The sequence below is a fragment of the Malurus melanocephalus genome, unplaced genomic scaffold (genome assembly GCF_030028575.1).
Source record: "Malurus melanocephalus ecotype Western Australia unplaced genomic scaffold, MMel_1.1 scaffold_681, whole genome shotgun sequence".
Classification (NCBI taxonomy): domain Eukaryota; kingdom Metazoa; phylum Chordata; class Aves; order Passeriformes; family Maluridae; genus Malurus; species Malurus melanocephalus.
In genome coordinates, this window is record NW_026623913.1 from 156,524 (window position 1) to 178,206 (window position 21,683).

The following is a 21,683-nucleotide window of genomic DNA, read 5'->3' on the forward strand; positions in this document are numbered from 1 at the left end:
GAGGGATTGAGACAGATAAAGATGTAGAAAGAATGTTGGGGGTAAAGAAGAAACCCCACAACAAAGCCATCCCAACAGCCAAAGACACAACTCCAACAATGCAAGATAAAGGCTCTGATATGAAGTACTAATGGAAAAAACCAAAAGGAAACTGATGAGCTGTGGGGAACAAGGTCTTTASAGAAATACCTTCAATAAAGAGCCCACARCTGGGSAACTTGGTCTAGTGGAAGCCACCCCTGCACATGGCAAGAGGTTGAAAGTGGGTGATCTTTAAGGTCTCTTCCAAACRAAACCATTCTGTGACTTTATTCTGCRAAGCAACAAGCAACAAGGCAGGGATGCAGCATTAGGCATTTCTCAGCTGGGCTATCTGTTTATTGTCTCAGGTAACAAATCCTGTGAGCCAACGTGAGCACTGGGCATCTCCAGGGATGAAGGACATTTCAGACCTCTTTGGTTAAGGCTTTTTATTTGCTCTTTTGGTGAATGGATTCTTGAGAGGAATGGAAAACCAAGAACAAACACAGAATCATGGAATAGTTTGGGTGGAAAAGGACCTTAAAGCCCATCMAGTCCCACTAYCCCAGGCTGCTCCAAGCACCATCCAACCTGCTCTTGGACACTTCCAGGGACGGGGCAGCCACAGCTTSTCTGGGCACCCTGTTCAGGGCCTCACTATCCTGTTCTTTCAGTGTAAGCCACAGCAAAGCCTTAACTCAAGAAGATTTGGTTATTCAAAAGCTCATGGTCTCTTTAAGGTGAATTATTCTCCCTTACTTACAGTTCTGATCACATGGATCAACTGGAAGGGAGAAAAGCACACATTTGGTAAAACCAGGCCATGAAGACACACTTTTATGTCTAGAGATCACACATCTTATTGCACAATTTCATCCAAACACCTTTGGCTCAAGGCTTTTATCAGATTGTGTCTCTCCACTCTAGCCCCAGCATGCTCCCAAAATCAACCATCAAAGAATTCTGCAGGTCAACAAAAATCTGTCCATTAAATACCAGTGTGATCACAATGGCTGTAAGGATGTGTATGAGACACCCAAACAGACTGAGCATGGGAGCTGGGAGTGCACCAAACATAGTGGGGCACTCACAGACTCCTGCTGAAACCTAACACTGGCAGACCTCTGGTAGAATCAACTGCTCAGGGRATGTTTTAGATCCGAAATTCAGGAGTGAATTTTGATGCCCAARTTAGAAAAATCCCTTGATGTCATCCTTGCCCCAACAGAAATTATAGCCTTGAAGGAAGGAGCATCATGGTGCACKTGCTTGGAACCAAGAGTTTTGYTCTTGTTTCAATCASGACATTTGAAAAATTTGGTCAAGTTGAAGCTTTTCAGAGAYAAGGCTTTACCACAAAGTCAGTGTGATTGAACATTTCAGAAGGTGCTGATTTACCATAATCCTCATCCTTATTTTAATCAAAAGCTCAGATTCAAATCATCTCAGCTTGCAGGATTATTACTGAACAGACCTCAGGAATAATGGAACAGAGAAAAAAGCTGGAAAAATCACAACCAAATCAGTGTCCTCCGAGGCCTCAACTGGATCTTCCTGAATAGCTGAGACACAATTGTTCTCTGAACAAAATACTTTCATTCATAAAGCTCTCACTCAATGATAATTAGAAGCCTCTAGAAAAAGGACTAGAAAAATCAAACATATTAGGCTGGAACTTGGAAGATATTGGGAAGGACAATGGGGAAGATCCCACTTTTGAAGGTGCTCAACACCACCAGGCCCCTTGACTAAATGCAGAGAAGAATGGCCTTCCCAGGGAAGCCATGAGAAAGGCCAGTGGACACAAAGAAATGAAACAACTGCATCCTATGAACTCTGGTGCCAGGTCAAAAGGCATTAACTGCTTCTACCATTTTCTGAGTCATGACCTGTGTGTGGCAACTGAAGTGTGGGATCAGGAGTCATGAGGGGAGAACTCCCCAAGCTGATGTGAATCTGCAAGTCAGCAGGTCTGCTGAGACAGGAAATCTCACAGCTAGGGGAGACTGCTGTGGACAAATGAAAGAGCAAGAACAAGTTCTCACCTAGCAGTGAACCCACCATACCTTTTCTGCTATGCCATTTTCTGTAGTATAGATGGCCATCAGCTCTGTGTCCTCTGTGTCCTGATCACCACTGGATGTTGCTCCACCATTTATCACCACCTTAAAAATACAACAGAGAGAAACACAAGGTCTTTTAAAATAAACATTTYCTCTGCAATCACACCTCATAGCACTCGGTTTCATCCCTTGGTACTTGACATCTGCCTCTGACATTTTGTCAGAAAACATGACAAGCATGGCAAGTCATCATTTCTGTAACAGCAGGTCTAGCAATAGAGAGAGACTTGACAGACATCACACAGTGCTCCCCTAAAGACATAACACAGCTCCTCAAAAACATCACACAGATCTCCTGAAAACCTGGGCAGTGACAGCTTGGGTAGGGGGAACCATGAGCAGACTGGCTGGAAGAGTTCTCAAGAGGCAACAGTGTACAACGGAATGATTCAACTGAAAATGTGAATAAGTAGAAGATAAGCAAATGTTTCCCTGCTGCCTCTTACTCAGTTGAGCAACTCAGGTGGTCAACAGAGGGTGAACATGAGCCCARGTGGGCAAGGAAGCTCTGCTGAGGCTCCCTGAGTGCTGTGTCCAGACTTGGCCCCTCACAAGAGAGACATAGAGGGGCTGGARCATGTCCAGGGAAGGGAATGGAAATGGGAAAGGGCTGGAGCACCAGGAACAACTGAGGGAGCTRGGGGGMTCAGCCTGGARAAAAGGAGGCTCAGGGGGGACCTTGTGGCTCTCCACAACTCCCTGAKAGGAGGGGGCAGCTGGGGCGGGGTCAGGCTCTGCTCCCAGGGGACAAAGGACAGGATGAGAAGAAACAGCCTCAAGTTGTGCCATGGGAAGTTTAGATAAGATATGGGCAAATATTCACTGAAAGAGTGGTAAAGCACTGGCATGGGCTGCACAGGGCAGTGGTGGTTCCCCATGCCTGGATGTTCAAAACCAGAGCAGACATAGCATTTGACAATATGTTTTAGTGGACATGGGGGTGAGTGATCACAGGTTGGACTTGATCCTGGAGCTTTTCCARCCTTAGTGATTCCATGATTCTACATTAGGGGCTGGCATCTGCTGCAGGAGGATAGTTCATTACTCTGATCATGCTGTGTCTKSGGKKSYKSMWKKYCYWRTKKTKGRARKTKGRRWTTYYYCYTTTKKTYYYCCTYYTKGGGRAWTTTTYCCCMKTTTWTTGGTGCTAAGAGACAATAATGTYGMTAGCCTATTGACTGAATCATTAAGAACGACAAAAGAAGTTGCCAAGCCCRGSGGGAGGAGGACTCCTGGAGGCACTCCTCCTAYCTAAAGGTTTTCTCTCTGTGGAGAGCAGAGTYCCCRCAAGAMTTTGGGCTGGGGGGAAAGGTGTGTGTGTGTGTGGCGGGGTTGCCCTCTCTTCTGCCCTGGGGAGGACTGTGGACCTGCTGCCCGAGGGGGAGAGCTCGCCTGCTGCAGAGCCCAGTGGCCCGCCTTAGATTCCTGTTTGCTACGCTGTGGCTTCTGCTCCCCTGCCTTGCCAGAAACCTGGGATTGCAGTTACAGTGGTGGAGTTCTGAAACACCTCATCTGCAGCCGCGGGATTCTGCTCGTCTCTTTGCCCATCTGGCTGCTCTGAGGCTCCTGCTACAGATCTTCTTGCTATCCAGAGGGGGCACCAGGATCGGCTCACCCTGTGAGYTCCTAAAGGGAACTCCTTCTCCATCCATTCCTGTGCCCACCATTGCCACGAGGGAGATAAAGCCGGCAGCACCTACGCCACAGCGCCCCCTGCAGCACCGGCGGAATCACCGCACCACCCTGCCCTGCCGGCTGTGACCGGAACTGCACCAAAGGGGCGGGTGTTGTGGCAGCCCAGAGCAGGGTTTGTGGTTGGGTTGGTTGTTGCTGTCGTTGTTGTTGCTTATTTACCTTGTTATACAAACTAGTAAAWAACTGTTGTTCCCTTTTTTCTATATCTTTGCCTGGAAAGCTCGTGATTTTAAAGTTATAATAATTTGGAAGGAAGGGGGATCATATTCGCCACTCCAAGGGAGGTCCCCACCTTCACTGGCAAACACTTGTTTTTCAAACCAAGACACCTGGGAACATGCAATAACCAAACAGTGTAATTGGCCATGTTTATACACAAACTCTATCTAGTGGCAGCAGAAGTTTGTTACTGACTGCCAGTGGAAATGAAGGGTTTGTRTAACATGAGTGGAACATGATTCAGTGATTCACACCGAGCTTGACTGTGCAGTGCTGGAATGCTACTCACAGGCAAGGTGAAGAAGGTGGGATGTTTGGATTCATCCTCATATTTGCCCTCTGTTGAGCCTCCTGCCTCCACCGATTTGGAAGTGGTGTTCTTGCCGATCCCCATCGTTTCCAGAATGTCCAGGACTTGCAGGCAGCACCCAGAAGGTGCTTCTGGGACGACAGGCCAAGAACTAAGGACAGCTCCTTATTAAAACTGCAGCACCTCCAGGAATCACACAAGTGCTCAGTAATCCAGCTGGGACATCACGGTGTTGTTTGAATCAATGGCTCCTAGGATTGAAGGGAGAAGTTGACAYTTTTTGTTACCTGAAACAGATGAATAAAAGCACAAGTCCCAYAGCCTGGATTCCCTTTCATGCTCGTGACTCACCAACTCTCATCATTCCTTCCTGATAATTATCATTCAAACATAAAGCTGAGGTATTTAAATTCTTTTGGAATGGAATACTGCAATTATTCCCTCATTCTTCTCTTTTGGTTTTCAGTCATTAGCAGTATCTTGAAACCCTAGGATTTTTCATATTTTACAACCACTTCCACAGAACATTTTGGGAACAAAACACACCTGTTCTCCAGGTACACAGCAGTACCACAGCTGGACATTCACTCCAAACAAGATYTGGGCTTCTCCAAGGAGTGTAAATTTGCAGAGCTACTCACAGGTTTACCTCTGTGTAACTGAATSCTTTCTTTGAAACACACTTATTTTAAAATAAAAAGCATCCAGGAAGCTCAGACTGGAGGGAAAGTGAGGCACACCTAGCGTTCAATGAGACTGTTTCAGATAGMAACAGTCCTTACTGCTGAACACCCTCAGCCAAAATTATCCCACTTGCATGATGAACATTCCAAGTAATTTGCCTGATAATTTTGAAGCAACTGTTTCAGGATAAACTGGTGTATTTCAATTAGTTCCACTTCTCCTTTGGCAGAGGAAAGATCAGACACCTTAGTGGGTCTCTCTTGTTTTCCCAGATGGGTCACTACAGTACAGTCTTCCCATATTTGCTCCTTCATTTAGACCAGTCAGACCATTATCATCTCCACATTTTTTTTATTTCCAAGTCTAAAGAACAGTAACTAACACATTTTAACCTAAACTTCCCAMAAGGCAGCACAGAAAATCCTGCAGCAAATCAAGGTTTGCAACCTGTAGTTATGGAGCCTCAAACAAAAATGCAGCTGCCAACACCTACAGGTGAAAGTAAGTCAACTACAGGTACAGAAAGTACAGAACAGAACCTGAAAAATGGTCTCTTAAAAGTCACAGAAGGTGGAATTTTCTGCAGTCAGAAACACATTCAAGCAGCAGAACCCACTCACACGGGTGTTACTTCAAAAGCAAGTAATGACATACTCAGCTGAACCCTAAGATGGAAATGCAGCTCATGGACATTCACAAACAGAGGTTTGTATTGGAAAGGAAGGAATAGGGTTTGCTTTTTTTCTTAAGTCTCCCTTCCAAATGCTGCTCAGTAAATGCCAGCAGCTCCTGTCTACTGTAATTGCAATAATAACTGAACTTGAGACAGACTCTTCTGCTGAGGGAAATTCAGGACTGTACTAATATATGAATACTAATATTTTAGAMCCTTTTAACAGCTGTTAATTGCCCATTTTCTGGAAAATTCTGGTTCCTTGAGGAGAAAGAAATATTAATCTTTCAAAGCAATGTAGGTATCTCTTGAAAAGTTACATAAGAAAGACCATTTGGGCACTGAGATCTCTTGAAGCATTAATTAAATCAAGACAGGAGGGAAGGGACTGCCTCCAAATCAGTGTTAAGATTTCTTTATGAAAGTAAATATTAAGGTAGCATAATTAATTATTTCTCACTTGAATACTGAATGAGAAGACTGGTTTGAATACCCCAGTCTTGTTCTAGAGAAAAGTAATTCCTAGTTTTGCAATAACCACACATCTCCCCTTCTACGTGCAGCTCAGGGTAGAGAGAAGACAGGTTCTGGTTAAAATTTTGGGGGCAGTGGGGGGTCTGGGCTGGAATTCTTGGAGGGGTTTTTTATTTGCATTCACTGCAGAGCAACGAGGGATTCTTTTTCCAAGCACACAAGAACAAAGAGAAAAGAATCTGTCTTTTTCTGTTATTATAGACATATTATTCTCCAAGAAAATCAGTGATGGCGACAAGTAAGGTTTAGTCTGGCAGCTTTATCACCTTGGATCAGGAAGGGAAAGGGCAGCAGGACACCTCCCTAAGTTAGGGCCAGTAACACCTGGAGTCAGAAAATCTGGCAGTCATGGGATCTGCTCTAAGATGCTCTRGCACCATAAGCTGCTTAGCTGGCATTAACCAACATCTCCAGATAAAAAAGAAAATACTCTAATCCTGCTTTACTGTGCACTGCACAACAGCAGGACTGCTATCTTCTCCAAGATGTGATCACTCCTTGGGAATTGTTCTTGGGAATTTCAGCAGGACAGCAACAAAGCTTGCCTTTTATTAATTGCTGAGAGCTAACACACTATAGCCAAAACAACAGCATTTGGATGAGGGTTCCCAAACAAGGAATTCCCAATTAACAGGCAAAAAGAGCCTCATAGCTACTTTTCCTAAAGAGAGGGAGTGTTTGTGTCAGGAGGTGTTGGTCCAAGAAAAAMCAGGAGGACAAATTTCCCAGCTCCTCTTGCTTCTACTCAGTAATTAAACTTGCACTTAATGACACAGATGATAACCAGGGATTTTTGGAACACTTTTATTCTCCAATCAGGAGCATCAAAGAGAAGCAGATAACCTCTTCTGGGAGATATCGTTCCTTATCAGCTTTCATGACCCACCAAATGAGCCCAAATGTATATGACTCATACATTTTTACAGCCCTCCATAGCAAATCCAACTGGTCAGAAGCTGAAAAGTCAYGGAGAAAGAGATAAAACTCATTCAACATCAGGCAGGTTCACTCAGTACAATCCATCATCTGCAGGCTCGGATCAAATGGAAAGGCTGGAAGTGAAATTTCCGTCAGGACTCTGATTAATGTTCACCTTTCTACACCAAATTACCTCCAGTGCACACCTGTGTTTAACACAGGAAAGACAAGAGCTGCCAGGAGTTTACAATGCTGTAGATAAGATTAGGATTTAGACAAAAAGCAGGAGATAGCCCAGGTGCAAGATCAGGAAGAAAAGTCTTTTTGCCAGGGAAAAGCTACTCTGTACCTTCAACATTTGCCTCTTCTCCAGCACGAAGCTCTCTCCAGATTTGGAGACATCACGAGAGGACACAAAGAGGTGGCAGTGTGTGGTCTGACACCACATCACCTTCTTACACTTCCATGACCGCCCACTACATTTTCGCTTTTGCCAACGCTGCTCCTATTTTGTTTAAATTAGTTAGGATGCATTTTAAAGCTCATGGAAAGAAAGATAAAACCCATCAGAAATGGAGATCTACAATGCAAGATTCTGATTAAATACTCTTTATCTTTCTGCAGCTTCTGCCTGTAAATATGCTCTGGAATCTCTACTACAAATAAAAAACATCTACTGGAATACACAACAAAGGTTTTCCTACAGGAAAATCTGCCCTTGTGCCACAGCAGGCTGTACAAAGTGCTTCTACTTCACAAGATACCAAACTACCTGTGAGTCATTAAAAAAGAGTCAGTAAAAAATCCTTTGAAAGCTCATCTCTTAAGTAGGTCCAAGGGTTAATTTGGTCGGGATAAAACGCAGAGATAGACATAAAGAGCTTATTACCATGGAAGGCAAAACTGGCCACGAACCCATGAAGGAGTAGGCAATGTAATACAGAGATCTCCCTTGCCTGCMCTGTTTCCTTTAAAAGCATTGGATATAATTTTTGGCTGAACCACACMAAAAAATATTCCCTGAATCAGATTTGCTGTGAAGGCAATTTATCCCTACAGTGCTAAAGACCTACTAGGAATGCCTTTAACTCTAACACTGGAATCCAGAGCTTGGCACAGCAAATATTGGGGAAAACAAAACCAACCTCCAGACTGTGACATTCCTGGGCAGTAACAGGTTCTAGGTTGTTTCAGAGTTTCTTTGAACTTCCCTTAGAATAGCCAACATTTTGCCAGGTGCTGTTGGACTGGCAGCACCAAGACTGGGGAGCAGCTCATGCTCAGGACATGTCAATACTGTAAAGCTCATTTGCAATAAGCAGACCTAGAGATTAACCCCCTGGAGGAAGCTCAGGCTCCCCCATGACTTTCAGCCCTGCAAATTAGTTTTTCCGAAGTGAAAGGATCTCCAGCAGCCCTGCATATTCCCTTATTTGCCAAAGTCAGACCAAAAACTGTCCAAAACCACAAAGGTTGAATTCTAACTAGATCCTAAATTTCTCTCAGCTGAGCCAGTCTCACCACCCAGTGATAAACAAAATACTTTAGACTTTCCACACGGATCTGTGCAGGGTTTCAGAGGCCAGGAGACTGCTGGCTGAGCACAAAGCTGAGATAAGCATGAACAGTGGGCACCAAGTTTGAACACAACTTGAGCAGCCTCCTCTGCAGGATGGGGCTGCAGCATTTCAGAGCTGGTATCAGGTTCCCCAGAACCCGAGCTGCAGACAGGAGCTACTGAACAGCCACAGATGTTTCACTGTCTGCAAAGAAGTAGAAATCAGGTACCTCATGGCTGTGCTTTGCTGGATCGCTCTCCCTCAGACACCAAGTCCTGCTGCAAGGGCTTGGTCACGAGTAAAAGCTGTTGGAAAGGGTAAAAGGGAAATCCCAGGCTCTCTGAAAGGTGACTGTACACCCGCCTCCTCTTCATATAGTGCAAGTGCCAAACAGAATGATCCAGTTAATCCCAGAACTATTTAGGTGGGGAAGAYCTTCAAGACCATGAAGTCCAACCTGTGACAATCCCCATCTTGTCATCAGTCCAGAGCACTGAATGCACAGCCAGTCCTTCCCTGGACACCTCCAGGGGTGGGGAATCCACCATTGCCCTGGGCAGTCCCTGCCAAAGCTTGACCACCCCTTCCATGGAGAAATTCCTCCTGTCCAACCTGAAGCTCCCCTGGCACAGCTTGAGGCCATTTCCCTTGGTCCTGACCCTGTTCCCTGGAAGCAGAGCCCGACCTGCCCTGGCTGCCCCCTCCTGTCAGGGAGCTGTGGAGAACCAGAAGGTCCCTTCTGAGCCTCCTTTTCTCCAGGCTGAACCCTCTGCTGGTGCTCTGGACCCTTCCCCAGTTCAGTGTCCTTCTCTGGACAAGCTTCTGCCCCTCAGCATCTTGGGGTGAGGGGCCAGAACTGGACACAGAACTTGAGSTGTGGCCTCAGCAGTGCCCAGCACAGGGTGACAATSCCCGTCCTGATCTCTAAWCTGTCCCTGTGAGCCTCCCCACCCTGACTGTGGAAAATCAGGGACTGGCATGAATTTGGTGGCCCTTCCCTGCCAAACAAGGGTAATATTCATAAAGGAAGCACAACAAGTGTGGTGATAAAACCAGCTGCTGATGAATCAGCCCATGCTTGGGAAACTACTCCAATTCTGTGGAGTGTATTGATGGCAAGCTCCCAGGAACACCATGGCGGGTTTGTCCCATGTCACACCTCCCTGAAGAAGGAGCAATGGCAGAGCCAGCCAGGACCTCTTTGGCTGTTACAGATGGCTGAAGAGCCAAGAGAGCTCTGTCTGTTGCACACACTAAGGAGATTACAATCAAATTAAGGTCACTGCTTAATTACAATCATCAATTTATTATTTTAATTAGCTGTCAGGCTCATGTGAACAGACCAACTTTCTCCTGCAAGCAGAGATGATGCTCAGCCAGAAGTTGTCACACTGGAGGTGTCTCTGGAATTTCACCACCTTCCAGGGCAGTTCCAAGTGTTTGGCACCTCTGAAACTCAGGCACATGTTGTGTTTAAACAAATCAACACATCCTCTAGGTCTGAGAYTATATTTTTGGCAGCAGACACGCAACAGAGATGTGGAAAGGGACTTGGACTTCCTGCACACTATTTTCTTGTTAAATGTACCAAGTCTGAGCAGAGGATGAAACCAGCTTTAAACTTCACTTCACTTGCCTAGGCCCAAGGCAGTGAGCACTGGGGAGCTCGTTCTGGAAAGGACATRCTGGAAACAGAAACTAAAGGCAAACTCTCAGTTCCTGCAGTGTCACAGCTATGAAAAATTTAAGCCAATAACAAACACACAGGATTCACTTTCTTTGGGGTAAAAACATACATTTAGGCCAAGCGGCTCATTCTCCTCTCCAGGATGAGTCACAGAGAAACCACAGGCCATGGGACAGAGCTGCTGACAGCAGGGATTCTAGAGGAAAGGCACAGAGACAGGACAGGCAGACATGGTCTAGGATTGGCACCAGAATACCCAGGGAGCTCTAGAAGGTGGCAGGATGGATGCCAAGAGATCTGGAAAGTTCTAAAAGGAATTCCTTCCCCAGAACAGTGCACCAAACTGGTCAGGGGCACAGGAGTGTTTGGCAGGCTGGTAGTGCAGACAATTAAGGAATGTTGTAAATGCTCCAATTAGACAAGAGTTTGCTTACAAAGCAGAGTTAGACCGGCCAGACTCACAATTCCACATAGAGGCAAGGCAATTCCCAGTTAATTATGGAATAGCAGCTTTCTCCATATTGCCACTGGCTCTAGCTACACCCACCACACTAAACTTCTGTACCTATTTTGTGCCATCAAGGTATTAAAACCCCAAACTTCATCTTTTTGTTATTAAACAGACCTTGTCTGCTGTGCATCAGCTCCAGGCACTGGATTTATCTGTGTCCTCACTTTTCTGCTGTTTGTAATACCAGAAGAACCTTAGAACAGCCCCCCTTTTCCCTCTCCAGCCTGCACAGCTATTCACACCTATTTCACAGCTTACATAAGTAAACATTAGAATTACTTTTTTTCTGAGAACCTGTTAGAAATGAAACAAAACATTACTAAGGGATTTTAAAATATTAAGTACCAAATTACAAACCACCAAAAGAGTACCAGGTGTCCAAGGGGTGCTGGATGTTTTCCTAGGAAAAAGGTTCTCTCGAGTTAAAAAAAGCCACAAACATCTCACTATCGAGGTTAAAAAAGCCCAGTAAGTACTTAAATGATGCAATCAAAGTCCTGTGTGCAGAACCACAAGTCCAATCGCTTCATAGTGTTACATCTCAKATCCATACCTGGATATGGCACCTGTGAGGTCCCACCCACTGTCCACATGCAGGAGTGCCCAAAGGRCATTTTTTTCTGCCTTCCAGGGCATTTTCACCATCTCACAGAYATGAAAAAGGTGCCCAGAACCCAAACTTAACTTTCTCTTGCTACATGTAGACACCAYCCTCCTGCTTCAATCTCAGACTGAGCTTTTCCTTGGGCTGTTTGAAACAGCCTCTTTGGTCCCAGGAAACTTGTGATTTGTCTTTAGCAGGGGCCTCCTGGACACTGAGTTCCTTCCCATGAACTGCAGCTGCACTGAAATGCCACCACAGCCTTAAGTGTCCTGGAGACTTCCCTCCTCCACTGAACTACACCCACAAYTGAAGAAAAGCAGACTTCAAATTTAACTTGACACAAAAAGGCATTGCTCCCTTTTACCTGCAGCAGAGACAAATAAAATACTGTTAAATATCCAAACTTCCTAACATTTAAGTTTTAAAAACCCTAAATTTAGATTTTAAAAAGAGTTGATGGGCAATCAACTTTAAGAAGTTCCTTCACTGCAAAGTAGCTCTTCAAAGCACAAACATATTCTTTCTTTGTAGACACTAATGAATTTTTAAGTAGTTGGTATTTTGACTGCCATCCAGAACGGTGCTTTAATAACTGACCAAYATGATTACAGCAAGTCTACACCAAGATAAGCAGGAAAGTTATGCCGAGCTCAAACTTTCCATGTATTTAAAGCACATTAGCTAAATCTCATTAACTTTCTGTGTGAATGAGCTCCTTGAGAAGGGGACTTAAATCCAGCTGAATGAGATGTTTAACAAAGAATCTCATACCTTTAAAAATCTGTAAGTTTGCTTAATAAAGTTACTAACTAAGAGCTTAGTTAGGCTGTGATTCTAAGCTAAAATAGCTGAAATGTGAGTRTGTCCAGTACAAGTCAACCTGAAGGTTGTGTTTGGTCAAAATACTTTCGGCCAAGCAGTTCCTTCATCATCTTTCACCCCATTATTCTTATTTTCTTGTTCAACAGAACAGTTCCGCCCAAATTCTGTGSAGTGCATTTGCCACGCTCCCCAGGGGACCCCACCAGTGGACAAAGAACATGGGAGAAACCGTTAGACTAAATTCCAAAGAAGTGCAAGCAAAATGTGGCAGATTACAGTTTTACAACTTGTTATCTGCACAGAGTGTAGCACAGTGACTGCTGTGAGCTGACACCTGCAGAGTTCTCCAGACTCAGGGTAAATAAAAATYAAATCCTGCCTCACTGTTCCCTATAAAGCTACTTCATAGTCTGACTTRGAGCTCAGCACACCTTGCACAGTGTATGGCACACATTAATTTGATTTGTWATGGTATGGAGTCCTTACAGTCTTCCGTGGAGAATTAATAATTTGGGGAGTCCAACAGCTCCACGTTATTATGGATATTAATACACAGTTCGTTAAGCYTCTTCACGGCACTCAAAGCAACCTGAGCACACAGTGGGTCCTTTCTCAGCCTGCTTTGTACTTGGAYTTGGCACTTTGATGAAAGCTCCCTTCTTTCCAAGACTTTAATCACATTAAAACAATGGTGGGGTTAGAGACTCATCTAAGAAAAATTCCATTTATTAAGTAAATCAAGGTAATGTGCCAGTTTTTCAGCTCTGAAGAMAAAGCTCTTTTCCAAAGGCTGAAGCATCCCTATGGCTAYTTTGGAACCAGACTCTCACTCCTTTGGAAGGAGAACAGCTTGAGTCCAGTAATCAATAAAAAGCCAGCAACTTATCACACACTTGAAAAGTTTTACACTGAGTTATCTGTTAGGCTTATCATGAAATAAATACTTCACTTCCATTTAACATAACTTAGTAAGATCTGGAATTAMTAAACTTTCAAAAACTAACCAAGATGCTGTATTTTTGTGCTCAAACTTTCTTAAAATCTCTTTTACTGCATAAATCTCATACAAATTTTTCCCATTTTAAAAATTAAAAGAAAAGCAAAGTTTACAGATAAACAGAAAACAGTAAATACTTTTGGAAGAGTAAATACCTCTTTTTATAGTGATAAAAATTTTAAAATGAAAAATTAAGTCCTTGAATCTTTAGCATATGGAAAGTAAGTTATTAACACTTGCAAATACAAGTTTCTTATTTAATAATGCTGACACCAAGGCAGTTGAATCTTTGCAATCATCCCCACTGGAATGTGAATCCCAAGGTAAACCTGCACCAACCTCTTGCAAGTCCTGGGCGGCTCCTGCAGTGCCTCTCGCAGAGGGTGCCCGGGGCAGCAGTCAGAGCTGGAGCAGAAGCCTGAAGGATGCAGACATTCCCCAGGAGCACTTTTATACTCCAGCTTCTCTCTGCATTGTGTAACTGCTCCMCGTCCAATCCCAGCCCGTGGTTACACAACAGCCAGGCAGGAAGGCAGCCCATGGACACCACGGTTACTCCACACCTCTGCCAAGCTTATGCAAAGCAACCGGGGCAGCCCAGCCCTGCGAGCTTCCAGGCTCARACACAAACTGCAGCCCCACAAGGAGAACACCGAGCCACAGCCCTCCAAACACAACAAGAAGGCATAAATATTTACATGCCGGGCTGCAGCAGCTGTAATCAGGATGGGATTTTTCTCCAAGGGTTTTTCCATGAGCCTCCCTAGTGCAACTTGCACGGAAATATTTTTATTAGCAATTAGACAAAATTTCGAAGAGGTYCCAGATCTCAAAGCTCTTCCCTAACACAAGGGTCAGTAATCACCAACCTCACTGGGAACTGAAACACAACAGGACTCATGCTRGGCTCATTCACTTCCCCAATGGAAAATGCTGAGTAACAGTGATGGGCATGGGGCAAAGTGAGATGGAAAGGGTCACAGGAGAAGTGAAAGATTTGAAACAACGACAAAACCAACAAAAAATAAAGGGCTGTCAAGCACTGGAACATGCTGTCCAGGGAAATGGGTGAGTCCCCATCACTGGAGGAGTTTAAAAGACACRTAGATGTTGCATTTGGGACATGRTTTAGTGGAGGATGTGGCAGTTCTGGCTTAATGGTTGAACTTGGTCTTAAAGGTCTTTTCCAACCCAAACAATTCTATGATTCTAGAATTGCTTCCCATGATCTCCTTGCCCCACCCCCATTTTCTGGGAGCACAGAGACTGTCCTTACTCTCCTAAACATCACTCCACAATTTGTGATATCACAAATCTGATATCACCCTGCTTCAAGCTGCCCCTGAGTTACACCATCTCCRTCTCCCATTTCCCTTTATCAAACCATTAATGAGACACCATCACCCTATAACTGATACTGAAGCCACAATCAGAACAGGCCACCACAAAGTGACACTCAGTGAGCAGCTTGTGCCCACATTTACCGGCAGCAACTCCACCCCTTGCACGCAACTGAGAGCGAGCCAAGAGCTCAAGGGSACAAAGATGAGCTCACTGTACCTGAAATGCCCTTTTTGCACCCAAATGTGTAGAGGCAGTGAGARGCCACTGGCCCAGGCATTCCAGCCCCCTTGGCTCCATCCAGCCCTGGCAGCCTCACACAAGTCAGAATTGCCCACTCACTGCTGGATCCTGCGCCTGCAGCTCCGGGCTCGGTGTGTGCTCACTCCTGCATCAAAGAGCCAACGCCTGAACAAGGCACGTTTAATGGGAAGCTGATGCTTGTCCCGTGCAATGCTCCTTATTCGTCCCTCGCTCAGATCCATGGAAGCAATCAAAGTATCTGCACTAATTGCTTTGTGCAATGCRTGCACACGCAAACCCACAGGACATTCCAGCATTTAATCCCCACTGCAGAGAGATGTTGAAAAGTTTCCCCCTCTACTCCCTTTCCAATTATTAGATTCTTTCTTTTCCTCTCTCCTGAATTCCTGTTTTCACAAACACAAATATCTTAATTTCAACATGGAGAAATCTTAAGAGTTCTGAACACAAACATCATCAAACCTCAAGTTTAAGACCACAAAATACCAACTGCTGCAGCAAGACTGGCTGAAGATCACTAATCTATGATACTTCTAAGCAACATGCTGGAAAATGTTGTAGATCCAAAGCATTTGATGTRCTCACAGGGAGCTAAAGGACTAAGTAACCACTTGCATAAGGAAGACTTTAGGTTTTGACAGAAACAAGCTATTTGCATTTTTACTCCAATGTCCAGAATTGTTTTTAATAGTTGGATTCAACAGTGCCAGGGACTCAAATACTTCTTGCCCTGAATATCACAGTTCAAAGTATAACTGAGTTCAATGCAATGAAAATTCTCAAGTATCCAATTAAAGATTCAWCTGTTTACCTTGCAATTAAAACTAATTGCTCCAAAATTCATCACTGGTGAGTGGAGAATTTCAACATTGGACCATTTATTTCTGATTACTTTGCATTTACACTCAATGCAAATAAACCACCTACTAATCTAGGTATTTCTGCTTCTACCCCAGCTTCCAGGACTGATGTCAGGAGAGGTGCAAGCATGAGTTGTGGGGGTTACAATTCCCAGCAGTGAACAGGTACTGGAATCATTGTCACACTCCAGGGGAATACTAACTCAAAATGTAACTTCACTCTCTCAAGCATTGGAATATTTCACAGTGCAGCTTTAATTCCAAAATGGTGTGGAAGCCAGGCAGGAATAAACAGCTGAGAGCACTGTGAATGGCCACACTTGATTGATGGGAGAGCAGTGGATTTATCTCGCTCTGCCTCAGCAGGAAGCTTTGTCATGATGATCTGACACAGCCACTCATCACTTTTATAGCCTACTTAGTATCTGAAATGCAAACTGGTGGAAGCATTTCTATGGCTTGGAAATGTTACTCCTATGAGGAGTTCACTTTGATTATTATGAGAAAATGCAATTTCTTGTCACCTTCTCAGACAACCAGTTTAAGGCTGAACCAACACTTCCAAGAGCGTTTCAGCCAAATTCTGTTTGCTCCCGGACACACATTGGTAAGCTACTGACAATGTTCCAAGTTGGAGTATTTATTCTGAGGATATTCTCTCCAGTTCTGCAGCAATCAGGCAGGACGAAATCCTTTTCTGAAGGCCCCTATTCCCCCTGCACTGACAACACCGCACAGGGGTGACACACAAYGGTTATCTCCCATCACCAAAACAAAAGTAAAGTGACACAGGGGCTGCAGACAACCTGGTAACCTTCAACCTCCTTTGAACCTTCAGTAAGAASAAGGAAAAACATCAAAAAGGTAAGAGCGATGGAGTCAGTGCCAGCAGTGCTCTCAGGAAGAGGCACATTTTCCTTGCAAGAACATCCTGTTTCACCCGGGGGTGAAGTGGAGGAGGCCTTATTTCTGACAGCTCAATGGGCCCCCTCACTACATTTTTGTAGCAATCTCCTAATTTAAGTATTTTTCCTCCCAAAGTCACAGCAAACATGCAATCTTTTACATCAGCTTATTTAATCAGCAGCCTCCCATGAACATCCTCCAGAATATAATACAGCAAACACAGAAAATAGCACCACACACGAGTACCAYAAATAGATCCACTTCCATCCACAASTGGGAACAGCAGCAAGACTCAGCTATTATGTTTGATCTTAGAGGGCATTTATAAATTCACTCAATTCTAAGGTCCTTGAAAAAGCACGTACCAGAAGATCTGCTATAACATGAAAACATCTACTGCTCTTGCCTAATGCTGAGTCAAATCTACACCAGGAATTACTGTAATTGYTCTGAAAGCTTCCCAGTTAATTCAGGGAGCGATGCTCAGTCCTGGCTCCTACTGACACCATCCCCCTTTTCCATATCCCACTGTCCCCACCTGACTGATCCCACCAAATGTAAATCCCTCTCTCCTAGAGAAAGGGCACCTTGAGACAATCCATGGCAGATGAATTCTGCATTTCTGGTTGGAGAATGYAATGCTTTGTGCACAACTTCTGTTCTTAAATCCCTAATTTGGCTATAGCCTGTATTATTAKGGTGTTTATTAGAACTTTTCCTGCAAACATGCATTTCTCAAAATACTTGTAAGAAAAATCCAGGGTCTCAGATGTACATCAAAGCAGACACAGAGTTCTATATAAAAAGTAATTACAAGATGGAAATGCCTTTAAAAATACCTGTGGCTGATTTCTGGGCAAGAAATAAAGAACCATTTTCAAGAAAGAACAATAAAAGAATGGTGAAGTCAAAGCCCTACACTCCACAGGCACAGATCAAAGCACTTCCAAAATTAATGGAGAAGGAATGTGCTTTTTGGGWCCTGTTATTGTATTCACTGAATTCATAACCTAAGTCAGACTCCTACTCTTTCCTGGACCTCCARGTAATCCCTGCAATTAAAGGCAAAAGCTCAAATCCTTTGTCTWCTAAGAAAAGACAAATGCAAAGCCTGTTTATAGGGCAATAAAGCATGCTGAGAGGTGGTTACCCTTAAGGCATCATTATCTTCCTCGTACTCCCAGAATCCCCACCCTTTGAAGTGCCCAAGGCCAGGCTGGACTGGGCTTGGAGCAAGCCAGGATAGTGGGAGATGTCCCTGTCCATGGCAGGGGGTGGGATTGGATGGGCTTTGGGGTCCCTCTCAACCCAAACCATTCCATGCCCAGGGAAGTACTGTCAAATTCAACCCATACTTGGAAGAAACAATGCACATTCCCAGCGTGGGAATGTTCAGCGAAGTCAGCTCAGGAACAACACCCAACTGACCTAATAAACCAGAATATCCAAAAACCCCAGATCCAACCAGCTACAAACTGAAGTCAACAGTCAGAATGCACTTCTCAAGACCTTTCATCTCTTCATCCTTCAAACATGAGCCCACAGAAGCACATCTGGGTGCACTCAGGGCTTCCAGCCATGAGTAAGACCCACGCCCAGCCCAGCAGCCCTGACCTATCCCACACTGTGGGTCAAAAAACCCAGCAGATATGCAAACCTAAATACCAAGGTCTAGACTTAAACCATCTGCTCTTATCTGCTAAAGTTGCAATTTTGTAATTTTTTTTCTTTTATTACTTGGCATTATTTTATAGAAACATGGAATGATTTTGGTTGGAAGGGATCTCAAAGATCATCTAGTTCCAACCCCCTGCCATGGGCTGGAAACCTTCCCCTGCTGTTACCAGTCAGTCTGCACACTCACATTTTAGTTTCCTCTCCCTATTCTTGTGACTGCTAATAGTTTCAAAAGCGTGGGCTAAACTCCTGCACAGAAATATTCAGCAGGCTGTGCGAAGAACGTGGAAAGTTCCATCCTTTCGCTGAAGCTACTGTTATTTTTATTTTCTAAAGGCAAAACATTTTTATCTAAAGTAATTTATATAGTTTTTCATTCAATATATCATCTTCTTGGATGCCTAAAAATCTCCCTCTATTACACAGTGAGCAGCCAGGTTGAAAACCCCAGCTGTAAGACTAAATGTTTTAAAAGTGGGGGGGAAAAGAACAGATAKCCAGTTTTGGTCAGTGATCCTGGGATCTCACTGACAGCTCAATTTGCAGCCCAACTCCTCCAGCAGCCACAACTCCTCCTCCTACCAATCCCAACCTCCTGCATCCAAGATGAAAAAAGCCCTTTTAATCTTMAAAGCACGGCCACAAAGTCAATCTCAACTTAGCACACTTTTAAATTTTCTTTTTAATTATYCAATTGGGAGAGTTATGCCCTTCTTGCTCAGTGACCTTTCACTCCTTCGAGATTAGTTCAAAATCTTTCCTGGGAATAATCAGCAAAATTATACCACTTGCAGAGGAAACGTTCCAAGGCTGAGGGGGAGAGCCAGTGTGACTCTCCACGTGCAGGAATCTTTGCTGTGCTCCCAGCACCCTCAGTTCTGCAGGACAAGTGTCCTCTGGCTCCAGGAGTGCTGTGAGTGCAATCCTGGCACAGCTGCCCTGACCCCTTCCCAGAGAGAGCTGGCACCACATGGAGTTTGGAGCCCCTGACCTGGAGCCAAACCCCAAAACAGCAGGAGAAACTGTCAAAAGGCAGGCCACAGGCAGATAATCTCTTGGTGTCACAAAGCAACAACAGATGCCATTATTCAATGCATTAGCAACAGTAGATGCTAATACTCCTACCAATATCTGCCGACCAACTGCGTGTCCTGGGAGCTYTGGTCACTAAGCACAGCCTGATTTCCCACAGCCCACAGAAAAATTAATTAAAACATTAAAATTAAATCATTATGCCATTAATGATTTTTAAGCCAAACCGGCACTCCTTACTCCCTGCCCACACACCAAACAACTGTAAGCAGCCCTGGGTTTGATTCCCACACGTTAAGCCAACCAATTACTAATTTATTAATTTCACAACAAGCCTGGAAGTGTTTACAGAGACAGGCCTGTGTTTAGGCAGACTTGCTGGGTGACTCCCTGTGTTCCTATTTCAGGCAGGCTCAGGTGAAAGTGGCTCTTGCCCAGCCATCAGCAGCGATCTCCTCATTAAYGTGCATTTGTCCATCCATGCTCTGAATCCACAGGGGGAATCAGGGGAGCAGGATGGGCTCAGGACCTGTTGGAGCCCAGCTGCCACTTCACCCCTATGTCACATAATGTCACCATGCAGAGACGAGGGATGTAATTTAGTGCTATGGCTTTGAAGATTTTCCTCCCTGTGTAAGCGGGTAATTAAGAATGCATTAAATATATATTTATGCATTAAATATCCCTGCAAGCAAGAGACCTGTAAAGAAGGTTAAGTGGCTTCTCCAGCTGAAGGGACAAAAATGGAACAGCCAGTTTAACACCCAACTGACTGCTCAGGAAAAKCAGAAAGAATTATAATATTTCAGGAGTTCACATTACTTACAATAATATTTATACCAACCATAGGTTATTTGAAGGAAAACATTTTKTTTTCAGCAAGACTTTTTAAAAAAGTGTTTTGACAGAAATTAGTAAAATACTTTTTTGTGATTTCTGTCAGTAAAYCAATCATTTTTAACCAATATACTGTGGGTTTAAATTGTACCTTACTGGCTGCTTCATCTTCAGGGCTCTTTGGCAGATGTGTTTTGGCATTGCTTTTAACAAAATATCTCAAGTATTTTACTTAATTGGCACCAGATAAAGGCAAAGCTTCTTTGCTGCTGCTATTTGACAGAACAGTACTTCAGCATACATTTTACGCTTTGAATAATTAGGAGAAAAGACCAATGCAGATGGAGTGTGCCTAAGTGAGATCGAAAATGTGGCTAATACTGACCATAAAATCTTTACCAAACCCCAGCAGCCCACAAGGGGAGCTCAGAGAGTGCTTTGGGTTCAGGTTCATTTATACTGAGAAATGTAATAGAAGGTTTAATTAACAGCTTTGCTTGATTCTATTGTGCCTGATTAGGCACCTCCATGAAAAGCATCAGATGTGTTTGATYCCCTCCAAAGCAGAGCAGCTCATTAGCAGGGGATGTTTACAGGCACCAGCAGCTCTTCCCCGGCTGCAGGAGGGGCTTTKCAGATCATGCTTTTATGAGGAGGATCACGAGTCCAAAAAAGCTCAGCCTTTCCTGCTATTTGCCAACTGGACAGATGGACAAGGAAAACATCTGACTCTACTACAACAAACCCCCACACCTGGATATTAAAAAACCCAAAAATCCTCTCCCTCCTCCATCCATTCTTTTGTTTTATTTCAGCTTTAAAAGCATCTAAGTTGAAATAGATTACATATAATAAGCATCCAACAGGCTGAATAAACCAGACAAGAGCCCTGTGAAATTACACTGGTAAAAATCATTCTGCTCAGCATAACCTCGCAAAATACCACACACAAAATTAAATTGAACCCATGCAAATGTATCCAATACCAGCAAATTACTGGTAACTGTTATTGTTCCCATAGATGAAAGGACACAGAACAATATGAGAATACAGTAATTACGTCTTGCACTCTGAGCCTATGAACCAGGGATCTCCAGCTCCAATTTCTTTCTTGTCAGTCTGAATCCAGATTATTCCTTATGTACGGTCTTTATACAACAAAACGCTCATCAGGAAACCATAATCTGTCAGCTTTTATAAAAAAACCCAATCTGTTAAAATATAACCAAGCAAATGCTTCTTGCATCAGGAAGATTTAGTTAACTTTTAGAAATAATTAATTTATACCAACAAATTAAGAGGGTGGGGGRAAGCTGCTGTAACCTGTGAAGAGCTGGTGCTTTAGAGCCTGTAAAAGCAAGGATGTCTCCTTTGCCTGGGTACAGTGAGGGTCTGAATACAGGATTCTC

The 21,683-nt window shown here is 44.0% G+C and overlaps 1 protein-coding gene across 3 annotated transcripts in view; it reads right to left on the bottom strand.

Moving 5' to 3' along the window:
* The window catches only part of SLC23A2 (solute carrier family 23 member 2), a 54,705-nt gene that overhangs the window by 26,592 nt on the left and 6,430 nt on the right, over positions 1–21,683 (bottom strand). The window contains exons 1-3 of one of the 3 annotated variants that reach the window (XM_057384059.1): positions 13,697–13,781; positions 4,348–4,619; positions 2,088–2,186 (exon numbers count right to left, since the gene is read on the bottom strand). In XM_057384059.1, coding sequence (XP_057240042.1) covers positions 2,088–2,186; positions 4,348–4,452 — 204 coding nt within the window. In that variant the 5' untranslated portion in view covers positions 4,453–4,619; positions 13,697–13,781. Of the gene's footprint in view, positions 1–2,087; positions 2,187–4,347; positions 4,620–7,175; positions 7,216–13,696; positions 13,782–21,683 lie in introns of those variants that run through there. The other 2 variants (XM_057384061.1, XM_057384058.1) reach the window with 2 other exon arrangements.